General features: G+C 40.5%; 1 protein-coding gene across 1 annotated transcript; it reads right to left on the bottom strand.

The window, feature by feature from the left end:
- Nucleotides 1–4,840: 4,840 nt before the first annotated feature.
- On the bottom strand, nt 4,841–21,908 carry COMT (catechol-O-methyltransferase). Its single transcript, XM_008940028.1, has 5 exons — nt 21,663–21,908; nt 11,345–11,627; nt 9,454–9,647; nt 7,555–7,686; nt 4,841–5,069 (listed from the first exon to the last, which is right to left on the bottom strand). Exons 2-5 carry the CDS (start codon nt 11,625–11,627, stop codon nt 4,890–4,892), a joined length of 789 nt encoding a protein of 262 aa, XP_008938276.1. The 5' UTR covers nt 21,663–21,908; the 3' UTR covers nt 4,841–4,889.
- Nucleotides 21,909–22,335: the final 427 nt, after the last annotated feature.

The raw sequence follows: 22,335 nt of genomic DNA, 5'->3' as shown, positions 1-22,335 counted from the left end.
TGCAACAGCAGTTTTCTGTGGCAAGGGATTACTCAATCCTAGCTCAGGTCAGCACTCGGTGTTAGTAAAAGGTCAGTGGTGATGAGGGCAATGGGAATATCTTTTAAATTAGTATAGGTGAAATTTTAGATTCATTGCTATAGGCTGCAGTTGTAGCACAGTCTTCTGTAAGGACACTGAACTGTAGATTGTGGTTTTTTTCCTTTTTTAATATACAAGTATATTTCTGTGGGAAAGATATCTGCAACACTGTTCAAAGGCCTGCACATTTGGGACCACAAGCCTAACTTGCTGATAGCTTTTCCATTTGGAATGTTAGTAACCTTTCCTAATTTAGTCATAAAATCTGTGTGACTTTACAAAGATTTGACATTTCTGAAATATGTTTAAGTATTCTCATAAACGTGTGTAAGAATAATGGAAAAATCTTTTAAGTTCATTGTGCTGATGCATGAGGTTTGGTTGACATGAGAAATTGTTATTTTGGGGATGTGCCAAATAATTTACATTTGTTGCCTTGTGTGGGAGAGAAATCCTGATACTGGGAAGTCAACCATGTATTTCAAGTAACGGGCAGTTACTGACAGATCTTAATTCTCTGGAGGACTGGCTCTCCCTGGCATGTTCATCTGTGGTTTTAGGATCAGGAGGGAGACTGATGCACCTGGACACATCATACTTCCTGACATGCTGTCTTGGAGCATGACAAAACCCAGTAAATCTTGACATGTGTTCTGCAAAGTCTTACAGACAGAGTGGAAGTCAGGCTATCTGTGAGTGAAAGGCTGATGATCCATTGCCAGTAGCAGTTGCCATATGTTTGTTAATTCCTGATTGTACTATTCACAGCACTCTAAGGTTCCATTTACTTGCAAATGCTTGCAAACGGCATCTGGAAGCTCATCTTCAGCTTGCTTCCCTCTTTATTTTGTATATCCTGAATTGCATCCCCAGGAGTTTTGTAAAATGGTCTCCAGATTCTGTTCTTGGCTCTGGAGGATCTAGTTTTCCAAGTGCTGTGGCAAGATGTGGGCTCCCGGGCTTAGCTCTGGTTCCTGGGTATCATCGGTGTTGCGCTGCGGTGAGGAATCTGACTTTTTCTTTGTGGATGCACTAATAGGGCAATGAACACCAGATGCTGTAGGTAAGGTACTGAGCTAAAACAAATATGTTGTTTCTACAACTGACCTTTTACAGCTGTCAAAGTTATTTCATTTCCAGCTTATAACAGGTTGGGCAAATGGAAGCAGCGAGTCCCGCAGGTGAAAGGTTAACCTGGTAACAATGGGCAAGAAATATCACAGCCCTCATCGCTTTCAGGTTTCAGCAGTGTCTTGGGGGAATAGTCTGTCCCCACGGATCTCTTCCCCAGTATATCACTGTGGAAAGTCTGTGCAGCTGGAGCATAGCAATGGCAGGGTCTCACTCTGATGATTTTATAATGGGAAGTTGTTTTATTATGGGATCATTAACGGAGCTGTAGAGATAGAGGCAAAGACTAAAGCTTTACCACACTTAGTTTGTGTACACAGCACACATAGGTAGCTCTTATTCATAAGATACTTTATAATTGGTTCCTAACTGATGGACTGTTCAAGCACAAAAGTACATGTCACTGCCGTGATGGTGTCACCTGTGGTGAGAGAGTTGGGACCTCAGTGGTCCCCCTCTGGCTGCTCTTGTAGGGTGTTCTGTATGTTGGTTGTGTTGCATCTGTTTGACTCATTGCTCAAAATTTCTGCCATGAGGTGCTTTTCACTTCTTTATACCAGTGGGAGGAAGCACTAGCTCCTGTTCAAACACATGACTGCTCTTGGCTCTGATGGGTAATCCCTGTTCTGCTAGGATTTGTAGGATGGCTACACAGGTGCTGTTGAGCTCAACTGGGTACTAAATTAAGAAGCGAAAGGGAACAACACTGGCTCTAACTTCCTTGTAAATCCTTCTCTCTTGGACACTGATTTAAGCAACTAGTTCTATATTTTGCAAGATAACATCATGCCTCTGAGGTAACAGACTGGCAGAAACCAGACATCGCTTTTCATGTTGCCAGAATCACTAGGACAACCTAGGGAGTAGCTGTCATTTGGATAGTATATTTCAATTACCAGTATTTGGTGGGATCAGCCATTTGTTGCTTGAGTTGTGAGAATGTGCTGAAAACCGTGTTGTTTTAAGGGGAGTTCCTTCCATTGGGGCCTTTCTATCAGTAGTGCACTGTCAGTAGGCAGTCTTCAAACACATGCTTCCAGATGCCCAGTTCCATACCTGTCTCGTGCAAGAATAAGTTGTCTTCTAATTGCAATAGACTGATGATGTAGTAACTAGGCTTTTAGAATGTATTTGAATTAGCAGATCCATTGTCTAACTTGTGCTTCTCACAGAACTCAAAGCATGACTTTATTTTGAAGAGTAATTCTTTTCCCTGTGAGCTTTCACATTTGTGTCAGTCACTCATGATCATATTTTCTCAACTGACTAAAAGCCTTTTTTCTAACTGTCAGTCATGCAAACTGAGACAGGGTTTTTCCTTTTCATCCCTTGCCACCAATACTTAAAAGCATTTCAGAAGTGTGGTCAAGTGGAAAAATTTTTCGTGCGTATGGAATTTTGCAAATAATTTGATACATACGCTATGTTTACAATTTGCCATGTGAGAGATCCTTTCTAGTGAATTAAAATACCTTTTTTTATACTAAAAGGTAGCTGTTATATTTGCATATACATTCCATGTGCATTATTCACTGTCATCTTTTGAAATATCCAAGCTGACTCTGTGGGTTCTCTCTTTCTCTCATTTTCTTGACAGTCTCTTGGATGGTAGTTTTGGCCATTAACTAGCACTAGGAATGTATTTTTCTGATCCTGTCTTTTAAAGTGCAGACAGTCTACCTGTTAAGTGTCCTTCAGCATGTATGTGAAACTCCCCAGGTTTGTTTATCAGTATGTGTTAAGTGCCCTGCTACAGCAGGACAGTCTGTTTAGGGGCAAAGGTGTGTCAGCTACAAACAAAAGAGGATTCTTTGCTGTCATGACCTTAGGCATACAGAAAAAAATTCTGGTCAGCTGAGTGTATCCAGATTTTCATGGGTGCACTAGAAACTTGTGTGTGCCAGCAAACAGGCCTGAAGATGACTCCTTTGCAAAAGTTGCGTGGTGTCACCTAAGGAGTTTGGCCCAGTGACTTTGAGTGGAGCCTGAACACCATGAGGATGTGCTGCTAAGTGAGCTTACAGAATAAAGAATTGATTCATTCACAGTATGAGTTAGAATTCATAAGTAACACAGTGTTAGAACTCAGGGTCTGCTCCTACACAGGACAGCACAACAGTCACAAGGGGCTGCTTCTGCATGATCTAATCCAGTACAAGATTTGTGTCTCTCCCAATGTGGCAGTTTAAACAGTTAAAGTCTGATAATGTTGCCTTGTAATATCCCAGTGAAACGCACCCATTCCAAGCTGGCTGGGTCACCATGGTTTGATTGGTACATTTCTAAACTGGCTCTTGTCACATTAGCCTGTTCTAGATTTCTTTTATACTGTGGAGCAGTTACCTGCCATGATTGTTATTGGTGTCGTGGAGGTGGATTGGCTGTAGCACCCAGGCCGGGGTAGGTGCTGCTTTAGCAGGGTGGGCTGTGAAAGAAAGAAGCTGTGTAGAAGAAATCCATAATGGGAAAAGTGAGAATGGTTATCCCTAATTTTCACTCTGATTTTCAGCTGTTGGATCTTTCCATGGCTGTTCCAAGGCTGGAAATCCCAAGTGCAGTGCAAAATTCATAGGAAACAAAGGAAGTCACGTGCCTGCTCTATTGTTTTTTAGGTTTTATTTATAAATGCGACCATTGCCTCATATAATCACAGCAGGACATGCCAGGAAATGCCAGTGGATTTTTGCATTGTTCAGGTGAGTCAAAGACTTCAGATTTGGTTTTGTATCTTCTCAGTGATAATCCTCATTATTCACACTATGTTAACGACGTGAAGGTTAACCAGGGAGTGCAGGACCCACCTGGTAAAATCCATTCCTGTCTTTATACAGCATCTTGAACACCAGCACTTTGGAGTAAGCAGCCTGCCCTGCCCCTAAAAAGCACACACTATGTTTATACAATATAACGAAGGGATAAGTAAATATGAAGGGATAAACAAGGTCTCTGATAGTACATAGTTTTGGTGTTCTTTAGGAAAGAGCCTGCTCTTTTTGTTATCTGTCTGTTACTCCATTTATTTTCATCTTTTTACTTCAGGTTTCCCTGCCTCTGCATGGGCCAATTAATTATTTTGTCTTCTGCAAAATTCTGTTTTAATCCCTTATCACTGCGTGGGTCAGTCTTCTTTCAGTGCATGCCATTTTCTTTACCATAGAGATAGAGCATTAACTTGCAGCAGCTATACAAAAATGTATCTGATGCATTAGAAGCCTTCACTGCATTAAGCAGCATCCTAGTAGCACAGTAAAATCAGGGCTCCTGAAGTAGTCTTTCTTTGCAATACACATGCTTTTTCCACTCTGGGTAACAATGAGCTTAGCTTGAGGACACGAACCTTCATAAGTTGCAGCAACTTTCTCCACCCCACCCTAAGCCCAAACTGTGGTGGTTAAAGTTTGAGCTCAAAGTGACAGACTGTTTGATGAGGTGCTGGTGAAGGCAAGGCAACGTGCATCACCTAGGTTTGCTGAATTTTGTGAAAAAACACAACAGACCTTTGAGCAATGACCCTACTTTACTCCAGACCTTGGTTCCCCTGGGTCTAAAATTATCTCCACTAACTCTTGCTTTAGTTACAGGCTCCAACATACAAAACCCCCAGAATTTAAAGCATTGACAAGTTAACCTGTGCAGTTGCATTTATGTAATTTGAAACAAGGTATTAATGGCTCTCTTTATCCCAAAAACACAGCCTTTTCCATAGCATCCTCCACTTTCATATATTCCAGATGAGATGGGTAGTTAGTGCATTGGAAATGGGAGTTGTTGCGGATATAGTTAAGGAATTCTGGAGCTCCTGGGAAGATGACATTGTCAGCCAGAAGAACTGAGCCCTTTCTCAGCAAGTTGCATTCCTAGAAAGAAGAGAAATTGCTTCACGGTGACTGTTAAGAAGACATTGGCTTGAATAGAATGTTCTTTCATGTTAACCATGTCATACTCCAGTGCTTGCATCCAAATACCCATTGCACTACAAGTTTGGAGGGAAGACCAGGCATGGGAGAAGCTGAGTAATAATCTGACCCTTTGTGGTCATGTTTAGTATGCTGACTCCTTCCTTTAACATAATCAGTAGAACATGAGATGCTGTTAACATGTTGGGTCATTCAAGTTCTGAAACAGCAAATCAAGTGCAGTGGAGGTGTGCAGTTTGCTGCTCAGATTGTTTCCAACTATGTCTACATGATCAGTAAGATAGTTTTGGTTTGGGTCTCATGCCTTGCATTTGAAAACATGTTAAATGTTCCTAAGGTCACCTGAGAGACTGGCATGTACTAGTCTGCTTTGGCCTGTCTCAAACTCCAAAACCACTCAATGAAGAAAAGATCTTTCTGTGTTTGTTTTCCTTTCATCTTGTACAACTTTCTACCACTTTATTCAGGAGCTGGGCATAAAGCAGGGTTTGTGCACAACAATTACTGTGACAAATTTCCACAAGGCATAACTAACTTGCACTATTACTTAAAGTGCAATATTTATCCTCAGTAAACCTACAAACCTAATTTTTACTGGTATTTTGGACTAGTATTAAGTTGCCTGTCTGAGCTTAGCTGTTTTAGAGCAGTCTGTAGTTAATCAGGCTGGTTGATTATCCTGTGTTTACAGGCAGCAGTTGTAGCTGGAACATGAGGTGGTTTCTGTCACTGCAGTACATTGGGGAAGTCCTGGTGATGAGTGTGCTGCAGAGACTGTTTAGCTTACTGCTTTTTCCTCTGGTGACTGAACACCAGTTAGCACAGTAGAAGCAATTTTAGATACAAGCCAAATATCCTTTGGTCTGATGTGCTGCTTACAGAAGCCTACAAGTGACAACATGCTATGCTGTATTTTCCACTGGTCATCAGGATTTCAGATGCTCTTTGTTGTCAGGCTTTTCTAGAAGTGCATGAGAAGGAATGCTGTCCAGGCCACTTGCAATATGTATTTGATGTGAATATTTTATATTCATATTTGATATTCACCTTTCGTTCTGCAATACCTGCCAAAATTGCATGTGAGGTTTGTAACAGCTGAGAAAATGTGGGGATCTTCATGTTTCTCCTCTCACCACTTAGTGGTGGTTGGTTTGTTTCTTTAAGCAAAGCAACTTTATTTCACAGTTGCATCAGACTGACCATTACCATGGAATTAAGCTGTTTGTTTTGGCCTTGTTGTGAAGGTTAACTGCTGATAAGGATGTGCTAGCTCTTCCCAGTGGAAAGAGCTCAGTCATCCTTACACAGCCACTTTAGAAGAAAACATTCTCTGGGTACAAAATAACTGTAGGGAGGGAACATTTTCTTCAGCTACTGCTGTGTAAATTCAATACTGGCTATTCATAACCCCAAACAAATTTCCTTTTCAGACTGCTATCTGGAGGACAGGGCTGAAATTAAAAAACAAGGGAGCCTGGATGAGAAAATAATGTAGACCTCAAGCTGGGGTCAGGAAGTAGTTGGCAGGTTCTCTGTGGAAGAAAAGTGGATTTATTTGTGAAGAAAATAATTGAAAAATTACACTTCCATACAAATAGCTAAGCAATTGTAGAAAAATTCCATCAGCCTGCAGCTCCAAAGCCAGGAGAGTATCTCTGTGCTGTGTTGATAGATACAGATGTTGTGAATCTGTTATTTTACATTTGAAAATGCCTTCCTCTCCAGCAGACCTCACCTCTCATTGCCCACTGCTGTCACAGCCAACTTGTTTTGGAATGCTGACAGTAATGGTTCGGATGGGTTGGGAAGAAGCAAGCCTAATTTTTCCACGTTTGGGGCTAGAGATGGAGTTGGACAGCACTTCCCTGGCCAATGCCTAACTGGGGCACTCCTCTGAAAGTTGCTTTGCAGCCAATTAATTAGATGGTGTAAAGACTCCCAGAAAGGTATCACCCAGCTGTGCTACCAAAACAGTATTTCATCAAAAGGTTCTCCTGGCACAACAGACCCCGGGGCAGGGGCAGGGGGGTACATATTGAGGAAATTGGAGAGGTGGAGGTGGGATATACAGGTCCTAAGTCTCACCTGTTCCCAAGATCAGGATGCTTTTGGGTCAATTGTTGCAGTTGGTGAGCATGCAGACAGTCCTAGGGAGTGTAAGGCCCAGACCATGCACTCCTCCAGCTGGAATGCCTGTTGCAGACCAATTGTTCAGGAAACAAAATGGCTCAGCAGTATTTACCAAGTCCTGTCAGCACTTGTCCCTAACAAAAGTGTGGGGTCCTGTCCCCCAAATCTTCTTACTTTAAGGTTGCTATTTTGGCTGCCGTTCTTCATTTTACAGAGGATGAGGTCCTTCATAAAGAATATAGGCCTCAGACATCGAGGCATTTGCTACTTTAAGACTGGAATTGTGCAAACTGACCTGAAGCAGGATGGTGTCTGGTGCGTATTTGTCTTTCCAGTGGTCCAGGAAGACAAAATCCAGAGTATCCACTTCGTATTTTTTCTTTAGCTGGGGGATAATTTCATTTGAAGGGCCTTCTAAGATTTTTACCTGAAATGCAAATACATCTGATGAGTTGTGAACCATTAGGAACAAGGACATGCCTCTAGCTCATTTTAAATTGTGTCCAGACATCAGTGAATCCTGTTCGTAGCTCTGTTGCCTCAGTTGAATTATTTCATAGAGTTATGTCAAGGATACTTTTTTCTTTTTGACAAATCAAGTCATTTATGTTCTAAAATATGGTGCTGGTTGGTTTGGTTATTTTAGGGTTTTTTAAGTAATAGCAGAAAGTGACCTGTTATTTTTGTTGGATAATGTGATTCTTTACTGGAAACATGGGAATCTTCTGTTGGAAACAGTATTTGTAACTATGTAACTAAAAAAGTAGTTAAATCTTAGTTGAATCTTGTAATCCAAGGGAAGCAAAAACTACAGAGAACAGGTTAGTTTAGAAAAATGTTGGAGGTTACAGTATGTTAAACTGATATGGCCAGTAGAGGGAGGAGGCAGGACAGAGGTTATTACATTTTCCTCACAAGTTATTGGCATAAGTACTGTTAAAGAAGCTGCTGCACATTGATTTGTTACACAAGCACCATATACTGTAAGCAGAGGAAAAAGCGGTAGGGAAATCTGTCTGGTTTATGACTCATAGCTGCTCAGGAGATTAAATAAAATGGGGAAAATGGAATTCTAGATGTCACTAGTACTTCAGGTTCTCTTCAACAAGTTAAGAAATGCATTAGAAGGTATCATGGTGGGATTTGTTACCTCTAGTTATATCTACATTGAGCTGAGTTGTCTAGTGCAATAGGCACTTCTCGGGCATGAATCCCCTGGCCTGCTGTAGATGCCTGCCTTGGGGCGAGGTGGATTATACACTGGAAACATCTGCATCTCAACCAACCACACAGAGAGTCAAGACACCTCAAACTGCACAAAATTTAGGTGTGACCAACTAGATTTGGGTAAGTATGCCTCATCTGAAGTCTAATTGCACATAATGCAACTGCTTCTTGTGAGCTTTTGTAACAAATTAGACCATGTTTCATTTTTTTCTGTTGTGCATACTCAGTCCTGACACTGAGTTGAACTTTTTGGTTTATATAGAGAAAACCAATATTCTCATCTAACTTTTGAGAGGTGACCTAGTGAAGTTGTCAGCTGTTCTGCTGTGAGAAGTGAGGGACTGCAACTAGGCATAGATCTAGTTAAATAAGGGCTGTTGGGGCAAGAAAAGAAAGAACACAAAATGTCAGTGAATGAATAACACCTGGAAATTGTAGAAAAGCTTCTGATTATCAGGAGGAGGAATCTGGGGGGAGTCTTGCAGGTCAATAATGGCAGTAAATCTAACTGGTTTTGCAACACTAGATATGCAATACTAATTTTATGAAAAGGACTGAGTGCTGATGTCCTGCGACTGTGATAAGTGAAATAATTGACCCTGGAGCCTCCCTTTAGGCCTGTATTATTCTCACAGTCACTATGGGTGACTAAGTCACTACACACACACCCCTTGACAAGCCTCAAACTGTACCCTGACTCTCAGCTGAGTCTGCATCACTGCACCATACTTAGACCCCCGACTGCTGCAAACAGTTGTAGCTCACTTGCACTGTATATACAGAAGACACTGGTGGCTTTTCCCAGCTATAAAGCCTGATGGTTAAACATTGCAAGTCTTACACCACTTAGGGTATAATACTTACTTGACAAGTAAAAAATTTAAACCCATTACTGTTGTTTCCATGGATAGGGTCCCACTCTCCATGTACTGCTTCCTCTTACCATCCAGAAACATGTGGTATTTACCTTATCTTGTACCCCAGCAAACTCAATCATCTGTTTAGCTATAGCAGCAAATTCTGGGTTGAACTCCACAGTGAGAAGACGAGCTCCTGCCTTCAGCAGCCGAGCGATCCGAACTGCTGAGTAGCCACAGTATGTTCCCAGCTCCAGTGCAACGGATGGATTGACCTCTTCCACTGTCTTGTCTAGAACTAAACCTGAATTAAATGGAAATAGGTTAACTTCTGACAAAATCAAACTGATTCAAATACAGAAGAGCAAGTCAGTGACAAGAAACTTACAAAGTCTGTGCACTCAGCTGCTCAGGAGATGGAAAAATTAAGGGTTGGTGTAAACTTACCAATAATTTGCAAATTGGCATATCTGATCAAGGTGATCATGGACATTCTAAGTTTTGAAATGCAAGCTTTCAACTTAAAAAACCTTACTTTGTTTCACAATATAAACAATTCTGGGTAAGGAAGTGCCTGAATTAACTAAAATATTTATAGTGTTATGAGTGAAAAATGCAGTGTGTGGGGTATTTTTCCAAGAGGGTATCACAGAAACTGACTATATTTGTGAAATATATAGCTGCTGACTTTTGAGTGCTCCTATTTGTTGCAAATGTTATATGCAGTAGTATGATAAAAAATTTCTTGTGCTAAATAAATTGATGGGATGCAAAATATTAGTCAATTGTTAACAGCAAAAAAAAAAAAAAAAAATTCCCCAAAAGTGACAGTTCAGTCCTTCTGAAGAAAAGGATTTATTTGTAAGAAAGCTGTCTTCTCTTACTTCTATGGCTAGAAACTAGATAACTAGTCTGAAAAACTATTAGAAGGGGTTTTACTCTGGCCCATGGAATTTTTCAATATACATATGCATTTTGCTATGTGATATTTTCCTGGTTGTCATTTGTTTATGAATAGTGTGGTGATGATGATGATGTTGCTTGCATCATGAGATCATGTGGTCATTCTCAAAATCTTAGTAAAGATGCATTAACTTTAGTGTCTCTTATCTAAGGGAAGGTCATCTTGTCAGAGCAAACTAAAGTGAAATTTTTAAGAACGTAATCCCAAATAACTGAAGTTTAGAGATTTAAGAATTCCTACTCAGTCACTACCTACTGTTCAGTTGCTCTAGGCACCCCAGATGGGTATGCAGAGGAGCTAGTTTCACAAAAACTACCCATTTTTATTGCAATGCTTACAGTTGTGTTTCATTAGCTATATTAATCCCAAACTAACAAAATTTTCCCTCCAGTTTCCTGACAAGAGGTATTTTTGTGTCTAATTCACAAGGGAATATGTTAGCATTTTGCCATTACAGTTTTTTGAAAAGATTGTCATTTTCCTGCAGCTAAGAAAAAAATGTTTTGTCCACATTTTCTTTTAGGAGGCAAGAAGATGATTACTTGCTAAGTAGCAACAATACCTGATAGCTGCTTTTAGGTACTACATGGGTAGGTTTTCTCCCCTCAGCAGTAAGTTATAACTTATGCTTGCATCTACAAAATTCATGTAGTTTAAAATACTTCTTTATCAATTTACTGTTTTTCAGTTAAGGATCTGAAATTACTTAATTATGCCTTAATGCCACCCTGTATAGGAACTAAGGTATATCACAACCTTAGATTTTTCCCATAAATTGTCACCTGCTGATTAGACACTTGCAATGTACACAACATACAAACCCAGACCTGGTCCTGTGATTTTCTGGATTAGTCACTGGACCCCTCCTTAAAGACACCAGCACAAGCATGCATTGCTCTTTCTGCTGACCACAAGGATGTTGTACTACTTTTTTTTTTTCTTTTCAGCAGGTGGAAGTTACCAGTGAATACAGTAACATGTCCTGTACTATGCCACTCTTGAAGGATCTTTCAAGTTCTGATCCCCGCTGCAATTACCTTTCTCGTTGCCCACATTCATGGCCCACTCTTTCTGGGAGCAATACTTATCTATAGTGTCCATCACACTACAGGGGTCTCCTCGGACTGCATTCTGCAGCACAAAATTTAAAATCCTTTGTTCTTTGCTCTGATTCATGATGAAATTAGTTATTTTCTCCCGGATTATTTCATTCCAGATAAGGGCAGCGGTGCCGTTTTTCCTGATGAGCACCACAAAAAGCAGCAAAATGGAAAGCAGGAGGCAGACGATGAACATAGGGACTGAAGAGCTCTCCAGCATCTGGAAGGAAAGAGAAAAACAGCCCAGGGTTAAGGTGGCACTGGAGAGCACTATTTTTTTTTGTAAATATTAAGTTCAATAACCTACAACCAACCATACTGAACAAGAACATACAGACTTTAATTATGATATAGTCCAAAGGAGCTGAAAATTACTCTCTGTCACTTGACAATGGATGGTGCTCTGTGGCACTCCCTTTAGAAGCCAATTTTACAAGCAGTCAACAAGTAGCTTTATTTAATGCTCTGGTCCCTTCCCCCACGCAGCTGCTCAGTCCTGGCTCCAAGTGTGCCACTTCACAAGGAGCCTTTCAGCATCAAAACAGTTCTAACCATTTTCAGAGGACTTAAAATCTGAAATAAGAGCCTGTATGTGATGACACCTTCCTAGTGTTTGAGCATGGGGAAACTCCTAAGCTCCCCTTGGTAAGAAAACATGGAATGTCTCACCCTCAAGTTTTGAGCACATTATCAGCAGAAACTGGGCACTGTTAGGTACTATTGTGTCAAATCAGTCTGGAGGTGCTAAGTTACCACCTTGCATGCAGACCTGCAGAGAAGCTGAGCTTGATGTTTCAGTAGGACTCAGTGTGCCTCTTCCTTTCAGAGCCTGCAGCGGAGGTGCCTGGTGGAATGGCTTACAGAAGGTAGCAGCCTTTTTCCTGCTCAGAAAACCTTTGGCATGAACCATCAGTCTGATACTTCTGAGAAAAAAAGATACATTTCTTTTATAAAGTAGGGATGTTTTCTCACTGGTTTTAAAAACTGAATCCCTGAATCAGAGAAGAGTCCAGGCTCTTCACATTGAAGAGAGTGTACTTCTCTGTGTCAGTTCAAATTATCTGATGGGATTGTGCTTATTCTGCCCCTGAAATTCAGTGTTGAAGCTGCAGGTGCCTATGCGTGTGTTTCTTATTGAGCGTTTAGGGCATCTGAATGTGAAGCTCAGCAGATGGGATGCATGTCACCCTGTACAGCTCAAGCAATAAATCCCATCAAAGCCATTTACTCTGATGGACTTCGGGCAAGCCAGTATACAGAAGGGTGCATTTACTTCCATGCAGGAGCACACAAGATCTGATAGAGAAAGGGTTCTTAAGAAATTGATTTAGCCTTTGAGAGGATGTCAAACCAAGGGTTCTGATTTGCCTGAGGATTCTCTGCAAATGAGGCTCTTCTTGTACAACCCAAATCCCACTTCATTTCTAATGATGTAGCTTCTAACATCTCCACTTTTGCACCTCTGCTTCCCACAAGTGGGAGCTGACAGTTGCACAGTTGGAATGTGCTCCAGTTAGTACTGGGATGGATGAAAGCCAAGTTCATTTGTTCCTTAAGTCTTGACATTTGAAGGCAGGTCTAAAGGTTTCAGAGCCAACTTCTTGACCTCTGCAGGCTGTTTTGATTTGCACCATTTTTTAAAATGTTTTTTAAAAACATGACACTGAACTCCTTCTAGTCTCTGATTCTTTCTATTAAGTCTCTCTCTCAGCTTGCTGAAAATGGTGAACAGCTTCCACTTGCACATGAATTCATGTTCCACCTACCCTGGAGTTCAGCAAAAACATTGATCCATTGATCCAACAGGAGGTACAGCCTCCTCAAAAAGTTTGCCTAAGTTGCCCAAGACCAGAGGTAAAGGGACCATATGATTAGCCAAATATTCCCCCAGATCTCTTCCTACCTGTTTTTGCTTCCCTTTTTTGTTTCCTCAAAAACTGTCCCAGGAAAATCCTAAACTTTATGGGTGGTCAGACCTCCATTCTGTATTGGGACTTGGCACACACACATTACACATGGGAAAATTCTACCCCACTGCTTTAAATTTTGAATTGTCATGCAGAACACAGACTGAGTTCAGAAGATGACCGAGTTTCTATGGAGATATTCTCATCCTACAGTATAGTAAATGTTTGTTCACACATCCACTTATCTTAGTTGCACAACAAGTATGATTTGTTTGGAGCAGTTAAAAGTATTTCTCTTGCTGGTGAGTAGTCACTGATGTTAACATGGGACCTCTAATGCTTTCCTTGGAAAGTCTGACCTGAGACATTTCCTTTCAGGGCTCACCACCATCATTAGCACATGAAAATACTGCTCCTTGGCTTTCTGAATTTTGTTTTCTAGCTAATAAGAACCTGCTTCTTTACCTCAAAAGGACCATGAAGGAATGTTGTTTTTTTTTTTCCTTTCCTTCTATGCATTAGTAGTTCTACTCTTTAGGCCCAGCTGTCCTCTACCTTCCATATGGGACTCCTCTTTCTAGTTCTTCTATTTGAATATGTTCCACATTATCTGTCCACTGAGAAAGTAGATTGGGCTATGAAAATATCATTAGTTTAACAGAAAAATATCTCTGTAGATTCATTTGGCTTTCATGGCTTATTGGTTGTCTGGTCATTGCTGATGGATCTGGATTACTGACATAGCTGAGAGGTGGTAATGCTGAACTGCAATGAATGGGTGGGGCCCAGAAGCCGTTTGCTGTCCCCAGCAGGTATCTAAGCACCTCGACTCTGGACGAGGGCACTGCATGGGCCCTGCATGCCAGTGACTCCCTTGGTGGCAGTCCAGCTGTGTTCAGGACTGTTGGCATTCTGAATTAGTTCCAACTGCTACCAGACATAACCCTCTGGTTACAACGGATGCTTTGGCATCCTCTGAGTACAGCTTGCTACAGGCTGTTGCTTTGGCACTATGAGATTTTGTCAGCGTGTTTGGGGGGCTGCCCCTCAAAGATTGTTGGACAGCAAGAATTGGATCATAGCTGCAGGATGAACTAGGTGGTGTATTTTCTGAGGAACAGCTTTCCTCCTCTATTGATTAGTGTAGCTGTGAGACCATTTGGTGAGATTTCTCAGAACAGGAAGGGAAAGCATTGGTAGGGTAACTCAGCCCCACTCCCCCTCCTGAAGGAATGCTGAGACTTCTTTTTTTGGACAGGGAACAGATTATGAAGACTTCTTTCTATACTTTAACATATAGGACCTGCTTGTCAGTAAAATCCTGCCCTTCCATTTACACAACACTTCCCAGGCATGGAAGAGTATGTCAGCAAACCAGATTTTCATTGTCTCATTTTCTCATGCTGCTACAGGCTTTATACATGAAAATTACAAGACATAACATGCTCAAAAGCTCATGTATTGAAGGACAGCTTCTTCATTATGTGCAGCCTGTGAAATACTATTTCTTAATGTGTCTCTGTTAGCCAGAGCAGAGAAAAGCACTCAACTTGGATTAGACATGCTGATTTTAGTAACTTCAGCTGATCTTGAACAAATACTTCACCCTCATCCTTACGTGGACAGCAGTATCCTTTAAAAGATTTTGTTGTTTAAAAAGAATGCACTTAGTGCAGAAAGACACCTTGTTTGAGATGTATGTGCCCTATCTTTTCAAAGGCATAGATTGTATTTAGGCTGCTGTGGCCCAGAGCAGGTACTGAAGTGTGACATCCTGATACCAAGATGCAACTAGCTTGACAAAAAGGTATAAATCTGGATATGCTTCTGAATCATGCAGATTAGTCTTCCATCTCTTCTAGCCATTTCTTAAGCAAAAGCATGAGCAGGCTGACAGCCCTTTAGCTTGTCTGGAAGGGCAACACCTGAGAATTCTCCTAGGCCACCTGGAAAACAATTTTTTGGGTCTTCAGCTGTGAAATCTTACTGCTTCAAGTTCACTCAAGAATCCTTTCTGAAGGCAAAATAGTGATCTGCATTTCTCTTCATGTCTTTTTGGATCTAGGCTGGCAAGTGGCTGTCAGCACTGGTTTGTTTATGCATCTTGTGTAACTTATTTGCCAAGAACACCAAAAAAGCTATATATTTAAGCTCAAACATGTGTAGTCTGAGGATGGTCTTGCATCTAAAATTTAAGCAAGGAAGCAATTTAGCTTGGCCATTCCTATGATCAAGTGCTCGGAGGGATCCATTTCTTACGGTGCCTCAGATCGTTGCACTTCATGTGAATGCTACCATATGTAACAGCAGAGCCCGCCTGCCTCCACGGATCTTTAGAGGTTGCTCACAGGTAGCAACAATCTATACATGCTGCTTTTTTCCTATTCCTAGACAAGTTCATTTGTTTTTGCTGTATTGAAGAACATTTTTCAGCAACTGGGGTTTTATTGCTATTACTGCTGTATACCACCCCATCACCTTTATAAACTGGCAGTAGGAGTTGTTCTTAGCAGAGCTCCTTCAGGAGGCAGTTATTCTGAAAACCACTTTCCAAAGAAGGTAACTTTTAAAAGAAGCAAAGCAGCCATATCTTGTTTTTACTTTTTTTTTTTTTAACACAGCTTCTTTTTCAAATTTTGTCCTTCCTAATTTCTGTCTTCTTAGATGTAGAAAAAAATTTAGTGATAGTGGTAGACTGTAAAAGCAGCCAGCCAAAGGCAAGATGCATTGGTGATGGCCATTTCCATTTCAGAGGGAAAAAAGGTCTGTACCAAAATAAGTAATTGCTTTCTTATTCCTAGCTGGAAAATATTTGATATGAAAATTAAGTGTGTAATTCAACCAATTTAAAACTACCACTACTGAAGAGACAGTCATATTATGACAGCTTTAGAAAATGCAACTGTAGTTTTAGCTTTAATGTGGATTCATGAGAATCATTAAATATGCAATAAAACTGAACTTGCATATAGCCAAGTTTCCCATAGCCACTTATTACAAGGCAGTTGCTCTTATTATTTAATGCTTGTACTGAGGTTCCAAGTACAGAGGTTAGCACTGCAACCTCTTCTGTGCATAGAAACACCATGATAAAGTGAGCCTTCTCTTTGAAAGCTAAAATTTGAAGTGAAAAACAGTAGGCAAACTGAAAATTTCAGCAGCAGAATAAACAGCAAACTGTAGGAATAACATTATGGAGAGGAATGAATAACACCTATCACTAAATCTGTTTTTGAGAAGACAGAGTTTAGAAGAAAACATATTAAAATTTCATGCCCAAACCTGTCAAACTACTGACGAGTATTTCTAAAGCACTGGGTTATTTTCTTATGCATCTAATCGTGTGCTTTTTGCCAGGTTTCATAAGACCAAATCATAACTTGATGTGCAGTTCAGCAGTTTCCCCTGATGCCAACTATAATCTAACAATCAGCATTTGAATGGGAGTACCTCTGTTTCAGCTTTCAAAGAGAAGCAAACACAAATTGTGGGAATCAGCTGCCCCAACCTACCTGTCCTTTAAAATAAAATACCTAAGTAGTTCCAATGGCTCTAAAAAAAACCTCAGGAGACTGGCTCAGACTTAGGTATCTATTATTATGGCAATAATTGTCAAGTTAGGGGATTCACCACCCCCTTACTGTCATATGATCTCCAGCTTTGCTAACAACATAAAAATTCGATGGAGCACGAAACAATACATTGTGTTCATTATGCTTCTAGAGGTGACTCCAGCCATTTCACCAAAGGTTACTGGAGGGACCTCTCAGTAATGCTGTTAGCCTTCTGCTAAATTTTTCCAAGTACTGTTAAAAAATAATTGGTCTTAGAATTCCCTGAAGTGAAAAAACAAGGATTAGAACAAGTTATAAGATCAGTTTTTAAGATAACACTGAGTAAGCAGATGAATTCAAATTGAGATTTTTCTCAGTGTTTCATAACAGCTGTATGAAGTTTTCATAACATTGATAGAGGAAGGTGTATGGAGATTTGATCTAAACTACTGATTGCTACTGTTTCTCAGATTCCAAAACAACATTCCTCTGCTAAAATCTGGTATTTACTGAGAAGAAAAATAAACATATTGAAAGTAAGTACCTTTAAATACTGAGCTTTGATAAGGGCACATGCATTAATGAGTTTCATGCTTAGTGGATTTAAAAAGTAACAGATTTGATTATTTAACTATTCTGAAGCTTAGTTCATTACATTATGAGTACTTAACAAGACCTCATTTCCTAGAGATGCAAAAATAAGAGGTGACAGATATTAAAATACTTGCAAGGTTGAAAACTGTTGGCTATAGAACATTTTTTTAATAAAGGTAAATCCTTATAAGCCTAATTACAGAACCACTCATTACAATTTTAGCTTGGAAAAATTGATATTGCTTTGCTTTGTACTGAAAATAAAGTCCTAAACATAATGACAAAAAAAAAAATCTCTTCTACAAAGACAGCATATACATTAGGCTGCAGATCTCCAGGACTGGAATTAAATGTTATGATCTTGAGTCAGAGGACTTAGTTTTGAGGCTCATTTTGGCAATATTTTTCTGATCTTCTCATGAGTGGCCTGTCTTGCCTACATATTTGTTGCCACAAGAGTAAGTTAAAGGTACTGCTACTGCTGTAATTTCAAAGTGTGAAGCTGAATTAATCTTTGTCAGAGAAGTCCCTGCTGTGGATATACGGGTAACACCCGAGGAGAGGCAAAGTGATTTTATCTGCATTAACTGAAGAGATCAATTTTGGGATACCAAGACAGCAAACACCTATCTGACATTATTATTCTTGAATTTATGAACAACAGGGAAAATGTGGAGACAAATGTTGCTTCAGACACCTTCCTTAAGTGATTTCAGCCTAATGACAAAGCAGGCCTTTAAGGAAAAATTATGTTGCATCCAATCTTTCTATAATTTTTCATGCATTTACTCTAACTGCTAAGTATTAGTTGGTTGTTTAAGAGTTTATCACTCATCTCTAAGCATCCAGACAGTACTTCAGCATTCTGATGCTAAAGGGTTTAGAATTGAATTCAGACTTCATTAGCTCATAGAACCTGGTGAGTGGGGAGTGCTTGGTAAATTTATACCATCCAACCTCTTTTCTCAAAAGAATCTTCTCATTGGTCTGATGGTGTTGAGGATAATAGAAATGGTCTACAACAGTAGAGTGCCTGGGGACAACAGGGCCTAACTCATTGCAGAGACTCTCTCTGCTGCTGAGTCTGCAGAGAGAAGAATGTAATAATGCAAACAATCTTCTAGAGCTTTTCCACAAAGGCCATGCAAATTAACAGACTAAATCCTCCCATACATGTACCTGTGTAAAGGAGGAAGGTGTATCCCCTATTTTTAGAAAAGGGTTAAAAAGGTTTAAGTTTAAACTCTTTTAAAGCTGCTAAAATTTTGCCTTTAAGCATCTCATGCACTAAAGCATGCAGAGGATTTGCATATTAGGAAGGCTATCCTAGCTGTTTGAGAAGGGCGCAGAGGAGTCGGCACGGTTCTACAGCGGGGTCAGCAACGGCTCCGCTCTGCACGGGGCCACTGCTGGCAGAGCTCCTCCCTCTCTCCTCTGCTGCCTTGAATGAGGCAGTCTCTGGTTTGCAGGATTTTGCTTTTCTTGATTTTTTTTTTTTTTTTTTTTCCCCCCAGAGCAAGAAAGAGTATTTTGGTCAGAAAGTCTAAACTAACTTCTGCCAAACATATTGTACCCTGTTGCTCTAGGCAACACAATTCAACAGCTTCGTATTTTAGTACTTTTAAAGGTAAAAAAAAATCTTTTTACCTCCTATTCTTTTGTTGTTGTTTATGTTATTTTCAAATGGGTGCAACACTGCAAAGAATAATCGGCGTATTGCCAAATATTAGTAGCTTGTATTTCAATGGAAATTTACTCTGGGAATTTGACATTCAGATTTTCCACTGACATCATGAAAACAGGCTCAGCAGACTTTATATAATTTTGCACTAAGTATTTCTTGCATGAAATTTAATTTTCCCTCTTACTAGTTTTTTTTCTAGTTACTATAATTTAGTATCCCTGCCACGACTACAAAAACTCAGACTTCTATATATGCAAAGGTCTGATACAGAAAAGTGTATGTGGCCTATTAGGGAGCCTCATCAACTAAGCTTCATAAGGGTGTTTAAATCCATTCTCCCTAGAGGGATTTCAGTGAGGATAATTGCTACCCACTTAAAACTCCCTTCACATTAGCCATTGTCTAAGCAGTAGTCAGTGCTATCAAGAAAAGGTTTATATAATGGTTATGTGCCCCATGAAGAAGACCAGGGTTTAGAACAAACTGGCCATACAGACAGACCATGGATCTGTAGCATTCTGATCCAGACTGGCCTATAGCGAACACACCGCATGATTAAAGCCACAGTCTGGGATAAAAGAATTTTGTGAGGGTAAGAAATGCATTTTACTGGGCCTTGAGGAAAGGCAGTTTTCCAGGAAGAAAATTCTTTCAGGTACTCCTAGGAAGCATTTGTTTCTAACAGTCCTTATTCACACTCCAGAACTCTGGAAGTGTTTGTACTATTTGTACGAGTGTTTGAGGCCAGTAGTTGGCATAGCTCAGCTGAACTGTACAAATGCCACCTGGGATGCAGTGGACTGCTAGAAACAGAAAATGCTCTGCCCTATCAGCACACTAGGAGCTGCTCTGTGAAAAGTTTTCTCCGCTGAGATTCTGCGTTGCGGGGGGGGGGGGGGGGGGGTAAAACAAGCTCCTATTGGATGATTTTGCCGCAAACAGAGGTAGGGAGAAAGGGCTGGAAGAGGAAAGACCAAAATGGCTAGTGGTCCTCAGCATAATCACCTGTGACAGGCCCTATTTCACACTCTGTCTTTACATCACAAAGATCAAGGGCCGAATCCTCAGTGTCCCAAATCCCTGCTGCATGCTCCTGCCCTGCTTCCAAGGCTACCAGCTAATCTAGTATAAATCTGTCTGTCTCCCAGCACAGCTGTCTGCTCTCCACAAGCTGCTCCTCAGGACGGGGGGAGTGCATGACTGAACCTAGGTAGTGAGGATACCCACTGAGGGATCTGAAAGAGTAGGAAGGAATTATTGGCTCATTTCCATAGAAATTAACAGCTCTAGCAGGCCAGACAAGGTGGGATCCACCACAGCACAGCTAATAAAGCACTTGGTGAGAAGAGAAAGCCTCACTGACACTAAGCAGGGCATGAGAACCTTGGTTTCAAATCTTCAGTGGATACCAACCCCAGAAATGTAGCTGGAGGGGGCACAGAGTGTCTCTTACTTTAGCTAGAAATTGCCTTCTGAGAAATCTCTCCTGAGATTTTCAGCAAAACTGGTATGGATGGCCTCACGCATTAAGATCTGGTTTCAATGACTGCTGCCAATATTATAGTTTTTTTCAGAAAATTCCCAGTCAGTTCTAATTCCAGTGATCCTGAAGGAATGCTAAAAGAACAGTGTGGGACTGGCAGAGACAAACCTGAGACCAGCTGCAGGCTGCTAAGAAATATTGCTAAACTTGAGTAACTAGTAAATTGTTAACAGTGTTAATGTGGTTAAATTCTTTTTCCACTGATGCAAATTAAAGCTGTGAATCAGGAAATTTTTCTTTTGCATTTCAATACTGCAGTGCTGTGCAAATGCATGAGATTCTGAACCTGAGGGCTTTGTTAGTGGAGTCCATGGCAAAAGTAAGCAGAAAAGAGTAGGCTCAAGTAAGTGCAGTAAAGGTTGTTTATGGAGATAACTGGTATGACGTGGCTGACAGGACTGGTAAATATGAGTTTGTTTTTAAAGGACAGAAGGTAAATGTTCATAAAGGACATCAAAAAGACACTTTATAAGCAGCAACAGGGCTAGCAAGCAAAAGTACCAGTTTTCTGTCTGTTCTTCACAGACATTTTGCTGTAGCAGAACTCCCTCTTAAGAATGAAAAACCCCATAAAATACAGCTGCAGGCAACACATTTATAAAAGCTATTCAGTCAAATATGACTGAACTGAAGCTTGACTTGTATTCAGCTCTTTCTTGAATACAAATGAGTACCAAATTCCAGCATACTTCTGCCCCTAAATTACGTTTTCAATTTAGTCGAGGTTATCTCGTCTTTCAGTTCTTTCAGCTGCCAAGGTTTACAGTACAGTACGAATGCATTGCAGACAAATATGTCCTTCTCTGTCTCTGTGAAAGCTGTGGCTGCCCACGGACTGGCTTCCTGACAATGAGCACCAGTCAGAATGTGGAAAACACTGCTGCTTTCATATTCACCACTGTTAAAAATAGTGACATTATCTAAGATAACAAATCGTGTCAAGTCTGAGAAATAAGAAAATATAAATATGTACCTTTCTCAGTACAGCAGAAGCTGTTCCCTCCAATCTTTTCCTGTACTCCTCTGATGTGGATTTTATAGAATAAGAGTCCAAGATCCTGCAGTATTCAGTCACATTCGATCACATCACAGGAATAGCTTATCAGTTCTGTTACACAGACTCTAAAAGGAGCGGTGTCCTTTTGCCCAACTCCTCCTTTCACAGATTTCTGCACTCCTTAAAGGTGCTCAGTGCTCTAATAACCTTAGAGAAAGCTATTCATCTGTCCCCTAATGACTGTGTTCTTGTTACTTAGTTACAGCACGGTGAATGCTGACAAAGTCAGGTATGAGCCAAATCTGTGCTCAGTGTAAATGCACTGTGTTCAATCAAGCTACTCCAGGAATTAATTTGGCCCAAGGGATTTATTTCTTTTCTCAGCTCATAGCATGCTACAGCCAGTGCAGAAGTCATAGAAACAAGACCTAGGCATGTGGGTTAAATATAGAGTACTGCTGGAGAGAGGGGAAGTATGTACTGCAAATTGCTTAACAGCAGCTACAGAAGGAGGTGCAATCAATGCATTATAAATAGTACACTTGAATGTCTATAGCTTCTAGTTGGAAAAATATTCTGCTACAAACAGCTCTGAGATAAAAGAGGCGGCTTATTCTAATGACCCTTGTTCTTGGCTTGACTGTCTGTA

Source organism: Merops nubicus, unplaced genomic scaffold, assembly GCF_000691845.1.
Source record: "Merops nubicus isolate BGI_N331 unplaced genomic scaffold, ASM69184v1 scaffold44230, whole genome shotgun sequence".
In the NCBI taxonomy this organism is placed as follows: domain Eukaryota; kingdom Metazoa; phylum Chordata; class Aves; order Coraciiformes; family Meropidae; genus Merops; species Merops nubicus.
Note: the sequence above shows the minus strand (reverse complement) of the source record. Positions and strands in the feature narration are given on the sequence as shown.

What these genes read in the sequence shown, in the direction of transcription:
- COMT (XM_008940028.1), bottom strand. Translation starts at nt 11,627, where the DNA reads ATGCTGGAGAGCTCTTCAGTCCCTATGTTCATCGTCTGCCTCCTGCTT. An exon ending in GAATGTGGGCAACGAGAAAG is followed by an intron (nt 9,648 to 11,344) that starts GTAATTGCAGCG and finishes CATTTAATTCAG; the next exon opens with GTTTAGTTCTAGACAAGACA. An exon ending in CAGACACCATCCTGCTTCAG is followed by an intron (nt 5,070 to 7,554) that starts GTCAGTTTGCAC and finishes TCTTCTTTCTAG; the next exon opens with GAATGCAACTTGCTGAGAAA.